General features: G+C 42.4%; 2 protein-coding genes across 4 annotated transcripts in view; one reads left to right on the top strand and one right to left on the bottom strand.

The window, feature by feature from the left end:
• LOC143934323 (uncharacterized) overlaps window positions 1–24039 on the top strand; it is a 532031-nt gene that overhangs the window by 232746 nt on the left and 275246 nt on the right. The window lies entirely within an intron of this gene.
• LOC143934322 (CMP-N-acetylneuraminate-beta-galactosamide-alpha-2,3-sialyltransferase 4-like) overlaps window positions 1–24039 on the bottom strand; it is a 308070-nt gene that overhangs the window by 131574 nt on the left and 152457 nt on the right. The window contains exon 2 of one of the 2 annotated variants that reach the window (XM_077457838.1): window positions 11461–11513. The exons of the other annotated variant lie outside the window; for it this stretch is intronic. Coding sequence (XP_077313964.1) covers window positions 11461–11482 — 22 coding nt within the window. The 5' untranslated portion in view covers window positions 11483–11513. The remainder of the gene's footprint in view (window positions 1–11460; window positions 11514–24039) is intronic. 2 annotated transcript variants of the gene reach the window in all.

Genomic DNA, 24039 nt, shown 5'->3' with positions numbered 1-24039 from the left:
AGGGCAATCAGGGGGTTAAGTCTTTATTGGGGGGTGGTAGGGGGCTACCCTGGACCTAACACTAACTGTCCTGACAGTTTTTACTTTTACAACTGACACTGAATGCAGTGATCAGTAAATAAATGATCACTGCAATCAGTGACACTGTGACTGGGGGGGGGGGGGGGCGATCGGGGGGGGGGGGGGGGGTTTGTGTGCCTGTGTGTTATTTAGTGTCAGTGTAGTGTTTGGTGCAGACTTACTGTGTCTTCTCCTCGTAGTCTGGTCAATAAGACTGCCCCGAGGAGAATGACATCACTTCCTCCCTGCCTGTGTATACACAATACAATACACAGTGGGAGGAAGCTTCTCATTCGCTAGGAGCGATTGAGAGGGGATGGCCAGAAACCAACGGCCATCCCCTCATCCCGGATCGCTCCTGAAACGAACCGGACCGCCGCATCCAGCGGGAGGGGGTCCGATCGGACCCCCCACCCGCTGGAAGGCAAGCATGTACATGTACGTGCTTGTGCCTGTACATGCCATTGTAATGACGTACAATGGCATGCAGCGGTCCTTAAGTGGTTAATGAACTTGGCATGCTTGATTGGTTTACTTGCTGATTGGTTTACTTGCTGAAGTAAAAACCTTCTAGCCCTTCAAATAGAACCAAAATTATGTACCACTTCAAAAGCTCTCTAATTTACTTCCATCTTTATAAAAGTATACTCTCTTGATTACTCACAGGCTTTGCTAAAGCATGGGGCTCTGCTTCTTGAGCTGGGGAAGGGGGATACAGAGTGTCCTTCTGGGTGATAACTGCATATTCAGTATTAATCTTGCCATCCTCAGTATAAAACCAGGATCAAATTTACAAAATATCTAATATCTGGGTCTTCAGGGAGTATGTCCTGCACAGGGTTCACAGCAGCTGATCCCTACAACATCAATTTAACACATGTTGTTTTATTTGTCCCAGCCTCTGCCAATACGGGCAATAAAGGGTCTGGGTTCAATGGCACACCTTTTTCGATGTTATTTGTACATAAACAACAAATAAAAATTCATAATTTGTGAACCGTTTATTAGAAAAATATTTTGTTTAGCTGTTTGCAAGATTTGCTGCACAGAATGTGGGACAATTAAATTTAAATTGACCAAAATAATGTCTGTAACTTTGTCTAGTAGCCCCCTACATGCAACTACTGCTCTGAGATAGCTGGGTGAACCCTTCATTACTGGGTCCAGCTTGCATGACATATATCTCAATGGCTTTTTTTTTTTCTGTCATGCTCTTTGTGTAAGAACTCTAGTTTCATGGTTCAAAAAGACAACCTTTCCCTGGCAATATTATAATTTCTCTTTGCTTGCTCTTTTGTTTTAGCAAGATCAAACAAGTCCTTAGTTTTCGTCCTTTACAGAGATACAGGGAACAAAAAATGGTACTCGGGGGTGCCCAACTGAAGAATAGTACTAAACATACTAGAGACTTTAAGCCCAGAGCTGTAACGAAAATGGCGCCACCCCCTTCACCTCACACAAGTGCCTCACGAGCTGCTAGGCAGAAACAGCAGTCACTGGCAGCTTATGAGGAGACTGACTATGATTTTAATGACTGCACGGGATATGAAAGCAGACTCCTTACATCCTAGCATATTAAAACAATTTGAAATGATGCTTCAGAAAGAATTTAGCAATCCGACCAGATCACAAACCGTTTGACTAAAGAAATTTGTGAATTAGGTCAATGCATATCAGACCTAGAAAATAGTTGATGAAATGGAAACAAACGTACAATCTCACATTCATGAATTGGAGAATCTTAAGGCATAAACCTTAGTCTAAATGCCCATTTAGAAGATTTAGAAAATTGTAATTTGCGTATTCCTGGGATTCCTGAGGAAATCCTTGATCTCCAGTCCACTATAACTGCCTTATTCCAAGAGTTACAGCCATCAATCCCTGTCGAGCAATTGGAGCTAGATAGGATTCATGCGGCTTTGACACCACGCAAAGCTGAAGGGCTGCCTCGAGACATAATTGTGACATTCCACTATTTTCGCACCAAAGAGCAACTTCTCGATGCAGCATGTGCAAAGTATTCTCTCAAAAATTTTTGTTGATCTTTCTCTAATTACAGTTGCTAAAAGGCATGTTTTGAAACTCCTTCAAATTCAACAAAATCAGCTATATCAATGGGGGTTTCCGTTATCCATACATTTCACCCACCTAAGTTCCAAATATAGGTGCAAATCTGCTGATGAGCTGCAAAGTGTACTACAGGATCTACATCTCTTGGACCGATTGGTTTCTTTTTCTGATAGTCCTCACCGGCGTACTACAACTTACAATGCAAGTGAAGCATCCAATACCAAGGGAAACTGAGGCCAACACAGTCTCACTAAGCGTATTCGCTTCCGTTCTCCTGACAGAGATCTTGCAGACACTATGGACTCAATGGGCCGAGGATCCTTTTTTTTTTTTTTCCCCTACATCCTATTCTTTCCAAATGTTATGACTTTTTGTGACCTTATGGTTACTGTTGGCATCTTTATCTGTAGTTCGTTCTTAATCAAATATTTATTACTGAACTTTAAGCTTCTCCTACACTTCTTATAACTAGGGAATATACTTTATGCATTATACTTTTTTTTTACACCTTTTGCCCCACCACAACCCCCCCCTTTTATCTCTCCCATATCATAGATAGTATGATAGGAAGTGTAACCTAATACCATCTCACATATAATCCGATAATCTTATATTAAATAATATTCAGAACTAACTAAAATAACAAATATTCTAAAGGATATTCAAGAAAAGTTTTTCAATATAGAGATATCGACCATTTATGTTCACGTTTTCTATTAACAAATAAGTCCACGGAGTTACTATACAAACTAAAAAGTTGTAATAAAATAGATGTCTGGCTATTTGTTCCCTCATTTGCCCCTCCCTACTCTCCCTTACCTACCCATATTTCCTGTTTACTTTCCTTTACTGAGTAGATATTAAAGCCAACTTTGGGTGCTAGCACATTTTATTTTTTGGATGTTTAAAATTTTGGCTGTTGTGGTCCTGAGAGCCTTTGCTCTCTCCACTACACTGTCGTCAGTTATTCCTCCTATTTGTTTTCTAGGAGGACTTCCTTAGATGGATTTTTGGCCTCTGGGTTTGTATTCCCTACAGTCCTACACACCCAGTAGGCCATATTTGTATTTGTTACTTACAGAATTGACTTACCATTAACTGTTCATATGACTCTTATTCCTGTTCTTCCTTCTACAATCTTTTCTATATTCTTTTATAGATCTTTGCTGCTCCCTGGGGTATGTGTGGCTATGTGATTCACAACTAAAATGTATGACTATATTGAGGTCATGATCTATCAATGGCCCCCTTAAATTTAATTACTTTAAATTTACAAGGCCTCAACATACCACAAAAGCATACTAAAGTATTTTGCTCCCTAGCTTCAACAAAAGAGCATATTGTATGTCTGCAAGAGATCTATTTTACTAAAATGTCAACCCCTAAATATTTTGGCTCTTTATATCAATTTTTCACAGCTTCTGCTGAGACAAAACGATTTCATCATACAACAGCTTTTTCCCGATAGACAGAGATTAAAGATCCTGAAAGACGATATTTCATACTTATGGGGTATCTTTCTGACTCCCAATCACAGTAGTATCCTATTATGCTCCAAACAAAACTCCAATATCATTGCTTTCCCATTTATTAAAGGTGGTCAAAGCTCATAAAATGGGCACATTATTTGTGGAGACTCGAGTCAAGCCCTTTATCCATTTGTAGACAAATCCCCGATTCCCATTCACCTCAATTCCCCAGAAGCATGCATTCCAGCAATTACTCCAGCAAGATTCTCTTAGATGTTTGTCGTGAAACTAATCCTGCAAAATGTAAATTCACCTTCTATTCTCATCCTCATAACTCATTCCCTCGAATTGATCACATACCAATTACCATAGGTATGACCCCTGAACTTCTCTCCGCATCCATTATTCCTTTCACATGGACTGACCATAGCGCATCACCTATCTATCAAAAAGGGGGGATAACTGGCCCCACGCCTCACGTGGCCCCTACGTGAGTATTAAGGTAAGTATACATTTATTCAATACACAAAAAATACATAGTTTAAATCCAATATGTTGAACAATCCATACAGCTGTACACCCAGACTCTGTACCAGGAATAGAGAAACTTTTTTAGCTGAACACAGGGTCCAGGTGACCAGGTCTCTTTTTTGCTGTTCCTTGTGGATACCATAGCCTGCTATATATACCTGCCTGGTCCTTTTTTGGTGTTTGGTAGTCATCATTATGAGCTGATCTTACCTCCTTGTCTCCTTTCCGTTGAACATTTAATTTGGGCTGGTGTTTTGCTCAGTTTTCGCCTTTATCATTTTTTGAAGACTGAATTTCTGGCATGACACCTGTCAAACGAAGGGGCCATGATCTGTCTGCAGTACAGACACTATACATGAACATCCCTAGTAACCATACAGTATATCTTCAATACCCTGAAGAAGGAACTGTACAAACAAAATTCTAAAACATGTTGGGTATTCTGATTATTATGCCTGATTGTGTTCTCTTATTATAGAGTCTGCTTTACCATATTTTCATAAGATTATCTGTATGAATTGCTCAACATATTGCTTTTTAAATGATAAGGCACACCACCCCACATGGCAGATTAATAACTCAATTCTATCCCACCCATCTCATTCCACAGATTTGGAAAAAGCTTTAAAAGAATATCTGGCCTATAACGCGACTCCTGACATTTCTCCTTTAACACTATGGAGCATGTATTCGGCAATCCTCTTTTTTTTTTCTTTCTTTTATTTATTTTTTTAAAGAAAAACTTCTGCTGCAGCAAAAACTGGAGACAAAATGTAATTCTTCCCGTGTTCTTTTTTTAATCGAATCCTAGTTCCACTACAAAATAAAAATTAGACAAAGCACATTCTGATCTTGATCACATTCCTGTCTATCCCCTTGGCCCAACGAGATAGCCTTGAAAATCCCATAACTACTAGTGAAATTAATATAGCTATTAAATCCCTTAAACTAAATAAACACCACCCCAGGCCCAGATGGCTTTTCAGCCATGTATTATAAGAAGATTGCTCATATCCTAACTCCATTATTGACCAAAGCCCTTAATTCTCTTCTTGCTGCACACTCTTTTCGACCTGAAACTCTAATGCCACCTACACACGACTGGACTTTTCGACAGCAAAGGTCCGATGGATGACCCTGCCCTTTATGATGGCACAGTCCCGGGTCATGCTGGGAATGTGCTGTCATAAGGGGTGGGGTCACCTGGTGACCCCGCCCCATGTCTATATAAGTTGTGGCGCACCGTGCACACAGCATTGCAGCGGGAGAGAGCGTTGTTGTGTCAACATCGGAAGAAGACCGGAGGGAAGAAGATGACGGAAAACACCGGGCCACCGCTAGCAAAAGAGCAGAAGAGTCTGAGAGCAGGAGAAGAGGCCAGAGTGCGGGAGAAAAACCAGAGACCGGGAGAGAAGGCTGGAGTAGCGGGAGAAGAGGCCGGAGAGAGCGGAGGAGTCGGAAGAGACCCCAGAAGATGGAAGAGACCCCCCGGAGCTGCCTAATAAACTACTTTAAAAACCTGTCTAGTGTGTTTTTTTTATTGATACTTTTTTTCCCCCAGGTGAATGGGTAGGGGTACGATTTCTGTGTTTTTGATTTGATTACATTATTGAATACATTTTATTATTAAGTATTTATATTTATTTATTATAATTTATGATTTTGTGTTTCAAACTTTATCATACCCGGGATGTCTACTAGACTCTGGTTTGGACAGATTTAAATGAGTTATTCCTAAGAATTACAGGCCTACAATATAAAATGCCAAATTTCTATGCAAAATAATGTACTGCTTTGAGATGCAAAAATCTGACCTAATCATACCGCCAGAGAGGTTAACAAGGGGCCCTAATTTGGGCACCAGAGGTCTAGAGAGTGTGTAGTGTGCTTATAATTGTGTGTATATTTATGTAAGATAATGGAGCTAGTATCTTCTCTAGGGAAAAATGCACATCCAAACATCAGAAGTGTATGCTTCGTCACAAAGTTTTTTTTTTTGTCTAGGAGGTAATGAGAAAGCTTTGTGTGTACAGATGCTGATTATTTCCTCTAAAATTATCACACATTTCCTACATTTACACACAAAGATTTCTTAGCCTGTTCTTGATAAAATATCTGCCTATGTGTGCTAAGAGAACGCTTTTATAATATTAGTGATAAGATAAGCCAAGTATAACATTAAATTCCACGCTAGTGGCAATGTCTCTGATTTCTGATGTTGAATACATTATGACTGGATTCTGATTTGGAACATTGAAGACAAGTTAGTGGTTCTTGTTGTTATGGATGAATGTATTCCTATGGCGGGGGTGAGAGGGTGTGGTACTTTTTTGAAGAATTTGATTAGAGCCGGAGGCTCCAATAGGCTTCAAAATAGGGTGGGCTGGGGGTGCATAGAGTGCGCCCTGATCCCACCCAATTGTGTGACGATAGCAAATTCATTTTAGCTATTTCCACACTAATCCTCCTCCCCTCCAATCAGGAGGCAGGGCGTCAGACCTGCTTCCTGATTAGCCAAAGCGCCGGGTAACCCTATTGGATGCCTGATGCTTAGGAAGAGGGGAGAAGGAGACTCTCTGGAGCGGAGGTCAACGCCGCTCTGAGAGGAGCTGCTGCAGTGCTACGGTAGGTCCCCACGGCTCTGCCAAAGCCACGATCCACACGCGGGGGTACTGCCAGAGCTGCCAACCCTGCGAGTGGGGGGGGGGGGGGTTGGTGGGCACAATGGCTGCATTTGATGTGCTCAGTGGCTGCATTTGATGGGCACAAGTGTCTGCATTTGATGGGCACAGTGAGGCTACAATTGATGGGGAGGTTCAGTATTTTTCAGTTTGTTTGTGCACCCCCCCCCTCCCAAAGCACCAGCCGCCACTGGTAAACATATAATTGGATTGTTTTGCGTCATCACAAATGCTGACTGTCATAAGACTCATAAAATTTTACAGATAAAGTTAGTCTATAAAATTTCACAATGTTTGCTTTAGCTGTTGGTAGAGTACAGCTCAATTTGTTCAGCTGCTACAAACTAGCGTGTTATAGTTATGTGCATATATTTTCGAAAAGACGCTATAAAATATTAATTTCTTCAGATTTTATTTTTAAAAGTAAGTTTATATTGAGTGTTTTACATATATACAAACATATAAATGATAGGCAATATTAGGTGAAATTAGTCGTAAATAAAGCACATATCAACAAATTGAAATACAAGATCGTATGTAGAATGGCAACTTTTTTTATACAAATAATAGAAGACCTAACAGCTACATGTGCAGTGTCACTTACTATCAATAGCATTCATCAGGAAGAAAAGGAGAGAAAGATAAAGGGATAAAAGACAAATTAGAGGAAAAGGAAAAAGCAAGGGAGGAACCCAGGTGTGGGGCTGACCACCGCAGTATGCTGCCTTTGCACACCACTCAAAGTAGCAAATGTTAAAAAAAAGGACTGAAGTTTATCTGAATCAAAGAATTTAATGCTAAACTTTTATTTTTTCATTAACATTTTTTTTATCTTTAACATTTTTTCAGCTTTCCATCTATTAAATCTTCTGCCCTTGTTTTACTTTGGATAGTTAAACATTTTTGTTTTCTGCCAGTAAATACCTCATACAGCCCATTTCCTGTTTCTTGTCTGGTAAAAAGCCATTCTGGCCAAGTTTATTCTGGGCCATGTAGGGTCTACCGGCACATTACTTTAACTTTAAACCTTTTTTCTAAACAACAGTTATTCACCTTTGATTTGTTCCCAGCTGATCTGTTTAGGCAGTGCTGGAAGTGAGGACAATATCTTGTACTTCTGTATATAGAGGAACATGGGACTCGATGTTTGGTTATTGGTCTATCAATTTTACACGAGGTTGCAGCACTGTTGTGACAAGACCTCTTGCAACAAAGGTGTAAATTTCAAAGTGTAACAGGCAAACCTTAGCCCAGGGGTAGGCAACCTTTGAGACATGGAGATCTACTTGAACAACACTGATGAAGTAAAAGATCATCAGGCACAGTGCCCCCCCCCCCCCCCCCCCAAAAAAAAAGAAAACATAAGATCGACTTTTTTTTTTTTTTATCACATTTCTTTACTCAGAACAAAAATGAAAGTTACAAGATGGGGAGGGTTTAAGAGTGTGTTATGCAGAGAATGCAGGGTTCACCAGTGTGTTATGCTCAGAATGTAGGGATCACCAGTGCGTTATGCTCAGAATGCAGGGATCACCAGTGTGTTGCGCTCAGGATGCAGGGTTCACGAGTGCATTGCGCTCAGAATTCAGGGTTCAGGAGTGCATTAGGCTCAGACTTCAGGGTCCTCCCCCCTGCTTTCCCCCTATAGCAGTAACCTCTGGCCCCCCTTCCCTCCCATAGCAGTGTCCTACCTGATTTCACAGCGGAAAACAGGAGGAAGCACAGTCTTGGACAGAGGGCGGGAGTTGGCCTAGTGACTTTTCAAATTAACAAGCTGGGGATTGGTTGCTTAGAACCACCCTGTGTCCTAGAAACCAATCATCTGCGGTTTAACTTAAAAATTTAATTTGGCCAGGTCCTCCTCCTGCTCTATGCTGTCTCCCAATCTCTGCTGTTCACTGATGACAGTGGTGGAGGAGGCAGGAGGGAGACCAGGACAGGCGTGGAGGAGGCTTGAAACTGGGAGGCTAGATGTGGACCAGCACCTAGAAGGCAGGGATCAGCACCTCAAGAACCTGTTAGTGGTCTACCGGTCACCTGCCCATGGCTGACAGGTGGACCGCGATCAACAGGTTGCCAACCCCCACCTTAACCAAAAGTGCAGAATTTGTTTTGGAAGCTCACACCCTCACATCACAGCTCCATGGTTGGTGCCTCTTCTGCCTCATCTCAGGACATTCATAGCCTTTTACAGTCTCCAATTATAGTAACTTAGAGGGATACAGGTCTTCTTTTTCTCATTCCCAGCAGCCTAAGGAAACTGACAAGGAACTAAGGAGAGGTTACATTAAAGGGAACTTTTTGCTTTGTATGGGTAAAGCATACGTTCACTTTAAAGCAGTAAATTGTTTGCCCAGCAAAAGGAAAAAAGTTTGTTTTGTTTTTCTCCTTTAAAAATAAAAAAAACATGTGATACCTGCTCTGTAGTGGTTTTGCACAGAGCAGCCTGGATCTTCCTTTTCTCTGAGCCCACGTCGGCGCTCTGAGCCCTTGTCAGAGCCGTGGATTGGCCCCGTCCCTCTTTCTCCTCATTGGCTAACTGATTTTGACACCAGCATGAGCCAATGGTGCCAATGCTGTGTCTCAGCCAATCAGGAGGAAGAGTCCTGGACAGCGAGGGCACTCTCGTGCACATGGATCGAAATGGGGCTCAGGTAAATATTCGGGGGGCTGAGGGGTGCTGTTGCACACAGAAGGCTTTTTATCTTAATGCATTAAGATAAAAAAAGTCTTGTGCCTTTTACAACCATTTTAAAGCTAGATTTCTCTTTTTAGCTTTGTAATAATTGGTATGTGACTCTTGTGAAACATGCACAACTTTGTTCCCTGCCATCTTTGTCGGATGGAGAAAATATTCTCTTGGTGAAAAAAAAATGATTCTTGCTTGCAACATCTATGCACATTATGGGTAAATAAAAGTAAGCATCTGGTTGCCCTGAAGTGTGCACACCTTTTTAAGTAAGGCTCTCAGGGGTGTGACATCCATTTCTTCATTTTCATTCTATATATAATAATAGTAGGGGAGCTGAAAAAATTATAAATATAAACGTCAATTGCAAATGTGAAAATTAATAATCATAGAACGCCTCAAGTAATAGACAACCTATCACCATGAATTAAAAAACAAATAGTTGCAAAGAAATAAATAATATAGATAATACAATGAAAAGTCCCAATTCGATACTAGAAAAACAAAAATATCCACAGTCCAAGACAGTGATTCAACCAGTGAAAAACTCTGTCTACATCCATATGCCAGAAGGCGGCTGAAATTTTCTACAAAGTTGTGACCCGTCCCTTCACCAAAATTTTTTTTGGACACGGAAAACACCCCAACTGTGAAGATAAAGTTGTCTTCTTACCAGATGCTGTTGACTACTTTATTTAAAAAGATAGTCAAAAAGGCTTATGCAGGTGAATTCCCTGCTCACATGGAATAAGGTGCACCTCTTATGGAAAAAACCTTCTCCTCATAGATTCAGACAGGTCATAAAAAAAGGAGAGCAAACAAAATCCATAGTGTGACACTGTTTAATAATAAAAATAAATTAAAAAACATAAGTCCAAATGGCTGCTTACATATGCCGGTGCCCAACCTGGCACTGGGGCTGCTCGCTTAAAACAATCGTTTCGTAATGGATGCGTAGTTCCTCGTTGTGTGGGTCGTGCGTTCCACTAAGAAACAGCCGACAACCAAAAACGTCCAGAACTGTACGTGTACGAACGTGACTAGGTACCGCCTCGACGTACGTTTCGTTTGACACGTCATCAGGAAGTGTACCTAGTCACAGAGTCAACGTTCTTTATGGTGTCTCGATCGATCGAAAAGACCAATAGAGAAACACTTAATTTAGTACGCAGCCTCAGTCCCACTCAAGGCTTAATAGAAAACCATTGTTTATAAAACATGACTGGCTTCCATACTTGACAAATAAAAAACAAACAGATAAAAACTAAACATAGTTAACCCTAGATCACAGGGAAGAACTATACATAACGAAAATTTAATTAAAAATAAAAATTAAAAAATAATAATAATCCTGTCAATTAATTCCTATTAAAAGAAAGGAGAGGGAATTACTTTCTTGTAATTTACAAGATTAACCTCTAGATGTCAGTCTATAGGTGAAAGTAGCTGATGTCAATCATTAAACAGAGAATGGTTTTTAAACCTGAATATTTAGTTACACTTATTAAAGGATATATTAGTACCATTCCTAAAAAATATTTAGCAATAATCTTATCTATATATGTAAGGAAAAAAACAATTTGAAAAAAATTCATTATTGTACCAGATGTAAAGCCTGCAAGTTAACCAGAAGACCGGGCTCATCAAAAAAGGTTATTCAGTTTCAATCCCAAGTCACTAAGATGGAGTATAAAATTAAACCATTAACACATTTGCAATTGACGTTTATATTTATAATTTTTTCAGCGCCCCTACTATTATTTTATTTTCAGCACGACAAGTTTTTTTCTCTTGTTTCTAGGGAGCAGCTATTACTGTTTCACTTAGTTTATTTGATTCACTGACTATTAGTCTATTTTTCTTTGCACATTTTTATAAGTGGCGCGGAGTTTATTAGCTGCTGTTTTTCAGCTACATTTTCACATTCATTCTAATATACATTGCTATTAGTTTAACTTACTTTTTTTATTCATGTTCGGCATGAAGAGCACTCTGCTGTGTTCTGAAAGGATCCTGAAAGCAACAATAGCTGACATTAGACTGAATGAAGAAGTTGGTTAAAGTGCTGCTCCTGGACAACATAAAAAAAAATTATCTTTGCTATGCCAAGTCATGCCCATCTGACAGCCTTCTTTTTGGCTGTGAGTGGTCTTATACAACGTGATGACTTTTTGTGGCATAATCCTTTATTGCAATAGTTGTCTTTTTGTTAACATACCTAAGGATTGTGGGGTTAATCTCTTGTGCTGTATATAGCTGCCAACACTGCCTATTTCTAGGTTTTCACAGCTACTTCAAAAGATACCATACCTGCTTTGCTGCTGAGTTTATATCTTCCATCAATATTATTTCACTGAGATCATCCGGAAAGATCCTGTAAGTTTATCGTGGTTTATGCAGTAAGCCAGATATAGGCTTGAGTCCAGAAGATATATATATATCTCACTACGGGAAGTGCTTAGTTGATGATTTGTTATTACAACCTTTCTACACCAAATGCTTACCTCTACTAGCACTGGACTGACCCATGTTCTCCCATTTAAACAGTTCTGCAGGTATAAAGTACTAAAAATTCGGGATGAAGGGGCCTAGTGGGTGAGAATCAAGGTTTTGTGTTGGGATATCATCTCAGTTTTTTTTGTTCTATTTTTATGTCTACGCATACTTTCATTACTTTCATACTTTCATTATTATAACTACAAACCAGCCATTGCATATATGGTACTGAATCTAACCTTGCACAACTTTTCCTGGTATTGGGTCTTTGACCCATGGGTGTTAGCTGTACTTCACTGGCATTGTGTCAGGGCTGGGCTCCTGCTATTTACTAGCAGCTCTTTCAGTGCACAGAGGTTTCTCAGCTGTCAGGTCATTTACCAGCCATTCATTTTTTCCAGAGTTACTGACCTGGTTACAATTACCTGCCTCATTAGTCCAGCCTACAACCAGCCCCTTTTCGCTATTTAAACAGCTTTGCTCATTCCCTCTATGCCCTTGTATTGGTCAACATCTCCAGTGTGGGCCTGTATATGACTTGGCCTGGCTGTCTTCTGTTTCCTGTTCCTATTTTTTGGCTCCTGACAACGCTGACTTCTGGTTCCCTGATCCTGGCTCCTCTAATTAGCTTCTCTGGCTTCCAAGCCCTGGCTTCTGTTTTTGACTACGTTCCTGTACTGTTGGTACCGTATATACTCGAGTATAGGCCGACCCGAATATAAGCCGAGGCCCCCAATTTACCCCCAAAAAACTGGAAAAAATTATTGACTCGTGTATAAGCCGAGGGTGAGACATGCCTGTCCATCCCTGTGTGTCCGTCCATCCCTGTGGGTCCATCCATCCCTGTGTGTGTGTCCATCCATCCGTGTGTGTGTGTGTGTGTGTGTGTGTGTGTGTCCATGCATCCGTGTGTGTGTGTGTGTGTGTGTGTGTGTGTGTGTGTGTGTGTGTGTGTGTCCATGCGTGTGTGTGTGTGTGTGTGTGTGTGTGTGTGTGTGTGTGTCCGTGCAGCCTACCTGTGTCCAGCCTGCCTGTGTCCGTCCAGCCTGCGTCCCGTCCAGCCTGCGTCCCGTCCCGGCCCGGCCCGTCCCGGCCCGGCCCGTCCCGAGCCGAGCCTCCGTCCTTCAGCTCTTCGTCGGCGGCCATTCTAGGATTCAAAAGCCGCGCCTCCGTCGGTGATAGGCGGAACACTCAATTTCCCAGCAGCCTGTGTTCCGCCTATCACGGACATCGTCTCATCCTCGTCCGTAGTACGAGGATGAGACAATGTCCGTGATAGGCGGAACACAGGCTGCTGGGAAATTCAGTGTTCCGCCTATCACAGGCGAAGGCGGAGGCGCGGCGTTTGAATGTTAGAATGGCCGCTGTCTGTCTGCTCGATACGCTGATCGAGCAGGCAGACAGCGATGACTCGAGTATAAGCCGAGGGGGGCACTTTCAGCCTCAAAAAAGAGGCTGAAAATCTCGGCTTATACTCGAGTATATACGGTATATTTGCTATGAAATGCAATTCAGTGCTGGTTGCACCTGAAATCGCACACTGGTTCACACTGACATCTGCAAACCACTGGGGTTGTCAATGGAAAGTTAATGACACCTCTAGATCGGTACGGAGATCGCCGTGCAAACTGTTAAATAGTGCAGGAACCAGGTTGCATAGGTGTGAACACCCATACAATCTGATTCCAGTTTGGACCAAAAAAAGAATCCTGAACCATTTTTGTGTGAATGTGATGCGATTTTAGCCATACAGTTTGTATAGCTGAATTAGCATTGCATGTGATCTGCTCAGCAATGCGGTGCGAATCAAATCTGATGTCCGTGATCGCACAAGTGTGAACCCAGCCTAAAGGTGTGATTTAACTATACTTTCTGTCTCTGTCTGGTATATGGTTTCCCACACAATTGTTTTTCTGTGTATAATGAGTAAATTGAGGCTGATGCCTTGAAATGTAAGGGGGCTCTAAATTGCTTATGCCGTTTATTCCACCTACTCTACATATGCAAGAGTGGCATCTGTGTTAATTTCTATATCTATTAAACACCTTTAAAGGGATCCTGAAAGGTGTTTTTATTATTGTTTTTGAATTTCTGGGGAAACCCTACAGATCTATATGTATATTCCCTTTCATAAAACAATTTTTCAGCATGTTATAAGATTGGTTTTGGAGCTTGCTGAGGAACCCCTTATAGTGGCAGGCAATTTTAACACTAGATAACTCCATAGACAGGTTGACTCGCTCATCTCACCTGGCAACCCTTCTAAGTTACTACCTTGATAAATTTGACCTTGTAGATGTTTGTAGGTGGAAATATGTGGAGATTAGAAAACATTCCTTCCACTCTGATACTATGTGTACTTTGTCATGTGTTGATTTGTGTCTGACTTCTCAGGAACTTCTTGGGTGTGTAGATGAAGTTAAATATTTCCCCAGAGCAATATCTGCTCACTCGCCACTGCTATTGGATCTTGCTGTGGGTACACCTTGTAACTTTAAATTATGGCGGTTAAGCCAATTGTGGCTCTCTAATCCTTCAGTTGCAAAGAGGGGTCTCACTGAGCTAACTTTTTATTGGATACTTAAAGTGATAGTCTGCTGTTTAAAAATAAAATAAAAATCATACTTGCTCTGTGCAGTGGCTTTGCACAGAGCAGCCCAGATCCTCCTCTGCTTGGGTCCCTTGCTGGCAATCCTGTTCTCTCCCTCCTGCGGAGTGCCCCCACAGCAAGCAGCTTGCTATGGGGGCACCCGGGCTGAGCCACTGCTGTGTGTGTCAATTCAGACATGGAGCCATGGCTCAGCCCCGTCCTCTCTCTGTCATTGGCTCACTGATTTTGATAGCAGCAGGAGCCAATGGTGTCCACTGCTGTGTCTCAGCTAATCAGAATGGAGAGTCCCGGACAGCCGAGGCTCTTGTGCAACATCGCTGGATTGAGATGGGGCTCAGGCAAGTATTAGGGGGGCTTTGGGGGCCTGCTTTCTACACACTGAAGGTTTTTATTTCTGCCTTTAGAACCACTGTAATGTAAATAGTACACCAAATCCAATTAGCTGGGACACCTTTAAGGCAACTAAGCGAGGCACATTAAATACAAACCAAGAAGCCTCCCAATGCAAACAGTTGGATGCAGAATGTGATCTCTGGTTTGCACAGACACAATATTCTGGTAAACCCAATTCAGACACCTATGTCGCCTGGAAGAATCGTAGTAGAGCACTAGAATTAGTGCTTTTGGAATGTACTCCTAAATTCTTACACCAAACACAAAGAATTTTTGAAATCATATTTGTCCACACCGGACTACCAACCTTGTAACTAGGGTTGCACCAATACTAGTATCAGTATCGGCGCCGATACCGAGTATTTGCACAAGTATCGGTACTCATGCAAATACACCGATACCTGAAACCGATAGTTTCAGTTCTTTGAGCTGTCAGTGGGTGTCCCCTGTTAACAGCTAAAGTGTTAAAGAAGTCCGGTAATTGGAGCTGTGAAAAAAAAAAGCAGCTGGCAATGTTTATTAAAAGCATTGCTCAGTGCTGAAAGACTAAAATAAAAAGAAACATTGTTGTCGTTCGTTGTCTTTATCGTACATCATAGGACACAGAGTCTCAAGTAATTACTTGGTGGGTTATAGGCCTACCTTCAGGTGTTGACACTGGTATAACCAATACAGAAAGTTGACTTCCCTATATAACCCCTCCTCCTTCCAGGAGCACTCAGTTTTTTCGCCAGTGTCTAAGGCAGTGATGGCGAACCTTGGCACCCCAGATGTTTTGGAACTACATTTCCCATGATGCTCAACTACACTGCTGAGTGCATGAGCATCTTGGGAAATGTAGTTCCAAAACATCTGGGGTGCCAAGGTTCGCCATCACTGGTCTAAGGTGTTGGTCACGAGTGAAGATGTGCTCTGCGGGGCTCCAGGAGGGATCCATGTTGGATTTAAAGAAACCTCCACAATCGGATCCATCCTCGCCACTGAGGCCATAGGATGGTACCTGGACCTCGATGCAAGAACAAGGTTTTGCCTGTAATGCTTCTCTTTGAGAGCTGGACCCTAGGAACCAGGACTCTTTTTGGTCTTGCTACATTTCCTAAAGTTGTCCTGAGGGGTGCTATACAAGGCCCAAAGGAGCGGAACCCCTTTTAAAAGGGCCGCAGTCTTTGAGCATGTTTAAATGCAGCCTGCTGTGATGGGTGAAAGTTGGATCTGTCTGTTAAATCAGCAGTATCCTGCAGCGAGGACAAGGTAAGGGAAGAAACCTTTTGCTTTTTCCTTCAATATACATTATATGCCTTATAAATGTCTCCTCTCTAAGGAGTAACTTACACTACCTATGATGTGTCTTAGTGCAGCTCTGTCTTAGAACATGTGTGGTCCCAGCGGCAGAGGGGGTTCTTAAATAGATCTTGTGGGATTTGGTAAAAAATACAGTAGTTGCTAATACAGAGATGTGTATAAACTTCTACATGGGCGGTGGCTGATTGGTTGACGCAGCTGCTTTAGCTGCATGGTTTAATTACAACCCAGCACTTCCACCTAGTAACATTGGGAAACGCCCTATCCTTCTGTGGTTTTAAAAAAACTATAAATCTGCTGACAGAACCCCCCCTTCCCTTCTTCCCCTCCCCCCCTGCCCTTCTTCCCCTCCTCCCCTTCCCCTCTTCCCCTCCTCCCTTGTAGAGGTGTATAGTACGTTCACCTTACTTTTTGTTGGCCATTCACGTCCCTAGCAGGGCCTGAGAAAGCAGAGGGGCATGTCCGCAAGGTCACGTGGCGCTGTGTATGGATGTAACGTCCACACACACACAGCACTCGCCGCATAGCTGAGGGGAAGCGCTGAGGATGCCAATCAGGTTCCACCTGAGGATTTATATCACAGATGCTCTCATTTCAGAAAGACTTTTTAACTGAAGAGAGTCAGTCTGTCACACTAAGAGACACCAGAGCGCTGGGCACGTAAGGGTGTAAACAGGCATTTCAAGACAGGAAAAACTATTGTTACTTGGTAGCAAAAGAACTGTTATTTTATTTTCCAGACCTACCGTAAAGGTACCTAAGGTGTCACCCCCCCCCCAGGCGCTGGGAATCCTAGTTATGCCTCCATACTGTCTTCCTCTTCGGAGAGATCAGACATGGCAAGCCAGGGTGAGTCATTGGAAGCTAGCGGTGGTGCAACTGCTTCACACACTTCAGCCCCGGTAGAGGTGACTGAAGATGCATTTTCCTCTGCCTTGCAAGGCTTAGAAGTAAGATTAGCGGCTTTAATCGCATTCTCCATCCAGTGTATAGGAAGCGTCCTAGATCCCCCACCTTAGACTCTTTACAGTCAGTGGAGGGTCCAAGAGAATTATGGGGACAGGATGGGGTATTGCCCTCAGATGATCGGGAGGAAAGATATGCGATTATTTCTCTGCGGAGGAAACAATACTTGAAGATCCCAAGGATCCTTACTTCACAATCTGAAGTACAGAGTCTTGCAAAGATGGTTCGCTCTACTTGCATGCTACCCCTAACAGAGTTAGCTGAAGGCCCGGTCTCTTTTTGGGTTCTTTGAAGCCTTTGCAAGTGTTTCCCGTCCACGCATTACTAAAAAAAAGCTTATACTGAATGGGATAATCCGGATAAGCTTTTTTTCCCCCTCCAAAGAGACTCGCAAAGCTCTATCCTATGGAAGAAAGATTCACTAAAAGATGGAAAGTTTCAGCAGTTGACGCTGTGATTTCCAATGTGGTGGAAAAAAATATTTTTATTTATTACCCAGTGGACAATGTGCTTATGCTTAAAGATCCAACAGATAAGAAGTTGGAAGGTCTGTTAAAATCCTTTTTTTCTTTCTGCTCAGCCTGCAATTGCAGCTATAGACATCTGTCAGTTCTTAAAGGACCAGTTTACCGATGCTCTCAAGATGAGCTCCCTGCACAACAAGCACAGGAACTGGCCAAGCTACCTAAAGCATTATACTTTGCGGTAGATGCTATGAAGGATTCTATTCACCAGGCATCACACCTTGCATTTCTACATATGCGAAGGACCCTTTGGTTAAAGGGTTGGTCAGCTGAGACGCCTTGTAAGAACCTTCTAACTAGTTTCCCCTTTAAGGGAGAATGATTATTTGATGATAGTTTGGATAAATACATTCAAACAATTTCCAGCGGAAATAGTACTCTTTGCCAGTCAAAAGAAAATATAAGCGTCTTTCATTTAAACTGTTTAGCCTCTGCCATCAGACCAGGCATAAAGGAAGACCTGGGGCTACAAGTCTGCAAAGCAGAATACAAGACCTCCTTATGAAGAGGCATCTCCCGTCACCAGGGTGGAGGGGAAGACGTCTAATGTACTCAGAAGTCTGGCAAAGGGAGATTAGGACAAATGGACTCTCTCCACAGTGTCTCTAGTATACAAGCTAGAGCTTTGAGAGTTTCTACCATCTCGTTTTCTCAGATCAAATGTTCCCAAGTATCCAGGGAAAAGGCAATCCCTGTTGCAAGCATTAGACCGATTATTGGCTCAAGGGGTGATCAGACAGATTCCCAAACAAGAGCAAGGTTTGAGGTTTTACTCAAACCTAATTACGGTGCCAAAGCCAAATCAGACCGTCTAGATCTACGTAATCTAAATCAGTTCCTGAAAATCCGCTCCACCTGCATGGAGTCAATCAAGTCAGTCGTTTCCATCCTGCAAGGAAAAAAACTTCTGGCGTCCATCAACATCAGAGATGCATAGCTGCTTGTCCATATATTTCCTCCTCACCAGAGGAGGTTTCTGCGGTTCAAAGTAGAACAGAAGCATTTTCAGTTAATAGCCTTGCCCTTCGGGCTTGCTACAGCACCTTGGGTATTCACTAAGGTATTAGCCCCACCTCTAGTCAAGTTAAGGGCACAGGGCATAACTGTCTTGGCTTACTTAGATGATCTATTGTTAATAGACCAGTCAGTGGCTTGCTTGAAGCAAGGTGTAGCCATCACAAGCAGTTACCTGGAGGGTTTGGGTTGGATTCTCAACCTAAAGAAATCCTCCTTAAAGCCACTAAGAAGGCTGAAGTATCTGGGCCTGATCATAGACACAGCCCAGAAAAGGGGTGTTCTTGCCTCCCGCAAGGATCAGCTCCATACAGGAGCTGGTGAGGATGATCAGGTCGAAGAGAAATCATTCACTTCGCCTTTGCATGAGGTTGTTAGGGAAGATGGTAGCTTCATTCGAAGCAGTTCCCTATGCTAAATTCCATTTGAAACTGAAAGCAGTATTCTGTCTGCTTGGAACAAAAAGATTCAAGCTTTGGACTTGCCAAAGTGGCTGTCCCCATGAGTGTCCCAAAGCCTCAGTCGGTGGTTACTATCTGGGAACCTGCTGTAGGGAAAGTCCTTCAGATCAATTATCTGGAAGGTAGTAACGACAGATGCCAGCCTTTTAGGCTGGGGAGAAGGAGCCTTGCCCATCGACATCCTAGAGATTTCGGCAGTGTATCTGACTGGACCTCCAGGTTAAACAATTGTACTGCCAGGATCCAGTCCGACAATGCCACGGTTGTGGCATATATCAATCACAAGGGGTCACCAAGAGTCTCTCAGCTCAGAGAGAGGTGAACCAGATTCTAACTTGGACAGAAGAGAATGTCCCATGCCTAAGTCTATCTAAGTCGCCGGCAGTTATTTCCAGGAGAATGGTCTCTTCACCCCAAGGTGTTTCAGGCTGTTTGCCAAAGATGGGGGACTCCCGACGTAGACCTTCTAGCGTCCAGATTCAACACTAAGCTATTCAACTTTGCATCCAGGACAGGGGACCCACTCGCATATGGAACAGATGCGTTGGCGACCCCGTGGGATCAGTTTTTACTGATCTATGCACTTTTCCCCGATTCAGTTGCTACCTCAAGTTCTTTGCAGGATCAAGCTGGAAAGAAAATCGGTAACACTGGTAGCACCAGCATGGCCCAGAAGGTCATGGTACGCAGAGATAGTAAGGATGGTAGTGGAGGGTCCAGGGCTCTTCCCACGAAGGCCAGACCTGCTATCTCAGGGGCCGATATTCCATCCTACTTTACGAATGCTAAATTTAACGGCTTGGCTATTGAGACCCACGTTCTGAATAAACATGGGCTTTCCAGGTCAGTTATCTCTAATTTGATTAATGCTAGGAAGCCAGCTTCTAGAGCTATATATTATAGAGCCTGGAAAGCTTATGTTTCCTGGTGTGAGTCCAAGGGTTGATACCCTCGGAGATATATCATAGGCAGAATTCTTACCTTTCTACAATTAAGCATAGAGATGAAGTTGGCCCTGAGTACTATTAAGGGCCAAGTCTCAGCCTTATACATTTTTATTTCAAAGACTGCTTGCTATGCATTCTTTAGTCCAGGGTTTCATGCAAGGAGTGCTGCGGATTAATCCGCCAGTTAAATCACTCTTAAGCCTTTGGGACTTAAATTTCGTTTTGTCAGTGTTACAAAAACAGCCATTCGAACCGTTCCAGCATGTTCCCTTAGTCCTTCTAACTAGGAAGCTGATATTTTTCGTTTGCTATATCCTCAGCAAGGATGATTTCTGAATTGGCTGCTTTTTCTTGTAAGGAGTCATATTTGATTATTCATGAGGACAGAGTGGTGTTACGCTGTCATCCAGGTTTTTTGCCAAAAGTGGTTTCAGGCTTTCATCTGAATGAAGATATTATCCTGCCAGGGTTTTTTCCCAAGACCTTGTTCCAGGGAAGAAAGGTTAATACATTGTCTTGATGTAGTGAGAGCAGTGAAAATGTATTTAAGAAAACTGCTCCGATTTGTAAGACTGATGTCTTATTTCTTCTGCCAGAGGGTCCTAAGAAGTGACAGGCAGCGTCAAAATCCACTGTCACTAAGTGCATTAGGCAAGTTATAATTCAAACTTATGATTTAAAGAGAAAGATTCCCCCTTTTCAAGTTAAGGCACACTCAACCAGAGCGGTTGGTGCTTCTTGGGCAGTGCGTCACCAGTCCTCCAGGTCTCAAATCTGCAAGGCCGCGACTTGGCCTTCAGTACATACATTTGCAAAATGTTATCAAGTGCATGTAAGATAGAATGAGGATATCGCCTTTGGGCGCAGTGTGCTGCAGGCAGCAGTATAAGTCCCAGGTCTGGGGGTTACCCTACAGGTTGTGTCTCCCTCCCCTCAAGTAGCATTGCTATGGGACATCCCACCAAGTGATTACTTGAGACTCTGTATCCTATGATGTACGATAAAGAAAATAGGATTTTTAAAACAGCTTACCTGTAAAATCCTTTTCTTGGAGTACATCATAGGACACAGAGCTCCCGCCCCTCTGTTTTATGGGGTGAGAGTATATTACTTATATTGCTTGGCTACAAAAACTGAGTGCTCCTGGAAGGAGGAGGGGTTATATAGGGGAGTCAACTTCCTGTTTTGGTTATACAAGTGTCAACACCTAAAGGTAGGCCTTTAACCCACCAAGTAATTACTTGAAACTCTGTGTCCTATGATGTACTCCAAGAAAAGGATTTTACAGGTAAGCTGTTTTAAAAATCCTATTTTTGTATCTTTCTGTTTCTTCATCTGCAGATCAAAGGGTTGAACAGATGTTCCTCTGTTTAACCCCGTATTAACTCATCATTTACTCTAATAAGACTTAATTAACTCCCTATTCTCCTCCATTTAATTATTTTTTTTCCTGCTTTTTCTTTTTTTTTCTTTACATCTATTTTATAAACGATAAACAATTAAAACTTTCTTCTTTGCTTTGTTAGTGAACATTTACACATTTCACATTGAAAAAGTACAAAATTAAAAGCAAAAATCTATTTATTTCATTTGTAAATAACTTTTCAATGCTTTGTACCATTGCTGACAGCTGAAGTGAAAACAAAACAGTTGCGGTAGGTATCGGTAATTGGTATCTGCGAGTACTAAAACAAAATATCGGTACTCCTTGTAAAAAAAAAAAAAAAATGGTATTGGTGCATCCTTACTTTAACATTACTAGAATTTTATAGACTCCACAGGTAAAATAGTTGAAAATACTGAGGAAGTGGTAAAAATCTTTGTATCCTTATATCCTGATTTATATAAAACAGCACACTCTTCTACTTGAACTGGACCACTACCGGTATAATAAACGACCCAAATTATCCCCAGGCCAGGTTTTTCTTCTCACTGCTTCTTTCACAGTGGAGGAAATACAACTAGCCATGCTCACTTTTCCTCATAAAATGCTAGGGATGAGCCCGATGTTTGAGTCGAACAATCAATATTCGCTAATTTTAGCGCTGCGGAACGCCCCATAATGCACTGCGAGATCGCAGTGCATCGATGTCTGGTGACTGGCCAAAGCATGCACCTGACCTGCCTGGTTTGGCCAATCACAGCGCCCTCTTCTATGAGAGCCATGATTGGCCAAAGACAGGGTGCCTCTAGCCAATCATGGCTCAGGGGGCTAAATCCACGCCCAAAACTATACAAGGCTGCTGACACGTCAGCCGTATATAGTGTAATGATTGAAAAAATGTTAGCTAGAAGCAATTTAGTGGTGTGCAAGCAGTTTAGTATATATGTGCACCCTCTGCCTTAGGTAGTTAGGTCACTAGAGGTATTTTTTTTTTGGTTTTTGGCAGGCCTAACTGAAAGTTTTGTTTTTGATCTGGGGACTGGGAGTGATTTGAGAGCAGCAGCAGGTGAGTGACATGTGGCTTCATCTGTCTGGCGTCACCCTCTGGTTTCTGAAAGGTTCTGGAAGAGAGGTGGAGAGTGAAGATTGAAGTGGCATGAGGTAGATCTGGGAGCCCTGATCAATCCCCAATTAGGGTTGACAGGGGGCAGGCCTTGTATATACTGGGTCAGCCTGCTGTGGGAGGAGTTGTGGGGTGGAAGAACTGAGTGTTGGAGTGTTAGGCTGTCGTGTACTTTGATAGAGCCCCCTTTCCTGGGGGGGGGGGGGTGACCTTGGCCATGGAGCTCGGAAGCTGGGAAGGAACCTCTTCATTCAACACAAACGAGGGGTGTCCTGAAAAGGACAGCGGGGAACATTGCCGGGCAAATCATCAGGAGGGATCCATCTGGGGTCGGTAAGTGACAGGCACAGTAAGAAGATCTGGGAGAGACATGCGAGGAGTAGATGTAAAGTCAGCGGGAGATACTGTGATGTCGCTGGGTTTAAAGACAAGCTGCTGCAGCCAGGAGCGTTGGCAGAGCTTGCACAGGACTGACTGGGACCAGTAGTTCCCCAAGTTACAGCTAACACAGAAAGTACTCTTTCCATTGCTATTGGTTGCTACACTAAAGGGGATTGCAGACCCTTGCCAGCAAATGGTGAATCTTGAACTGTTATGGCTTATTCAGAGTGGAGTCTAACCATGTGCTTGCTCTGTCAGGAATCAAGCATTGCAGTAGAGAAAGCAGCGTTGACTCATATTTAATGTGCTGGAGGAGTGTGGAGCTTTAGAGACTGCAAACACAGATTCCAACTATCTCTTTCATCTGTTTGAATAAATTTTCCTGGGCATCCCATGTTCCCTTTTCCCCATCCAAGTTAAATCCCTCAATAAACAACAAAAACAAGCTGATGGACTGTTCATTGTCTAGCAAAGTGTGACTGGAAGTGAATGCCTGGCTGAGCAGGGTGACGGGTGGAACTACTACAATCAGCGACCCCATAGTGCCTTGAAAAAGTATCCATACCCCTTTAAATTTTTCCACATTTTTCATGTTACAACCAAAAACATAAATGTATTCTATTGGGATTTTATGTGATAGACCAAGATAAAGTGGCACATAATTGGGAAGTGGAAGGAAAATGATAAATGGTTTTCAATTTTATTTTTTTACAAATGGATATCTGAAATGTGTGGCATGTATTTGTATTCTGCCCCTTTACTCTCATACCCCTAACTAAAATCTAGTGGAACCAATTGCCCTCAGAAGTCACCTAATTAGTAAACAGAGTTCACCTGTGTGTAATTTAATCTCGGTAAAAATACAGCTGTTCTGTGAAGCCCTCAGAGGTTTGTTAGAGAACCTTAGTGAACAAACAGAATCATGAAGGCCAAGGGA

Source organism: Lithobates pipiens, unplaced genomic scaffold (genome assembly GCF_037356315.1).
Source record: "Lithobates pipiens isolate NorthernLeopardFrog02 unplaced genomic scaffold, aLitPip1_a1.2 Scaffold_27, whole genome shotgun sequence".
In the NCBI taxonomy this organism is placed as follows: Eukaryota; Metazoa; Chordata; class Amphibia; order Anura; family Ranidae; genus Lithobates; species Lithobates pipiens.
Note: the sequence above shows the minus strand (reverse complement) of the source record. Positions and strands in the feature narration are given on the sequence as shown.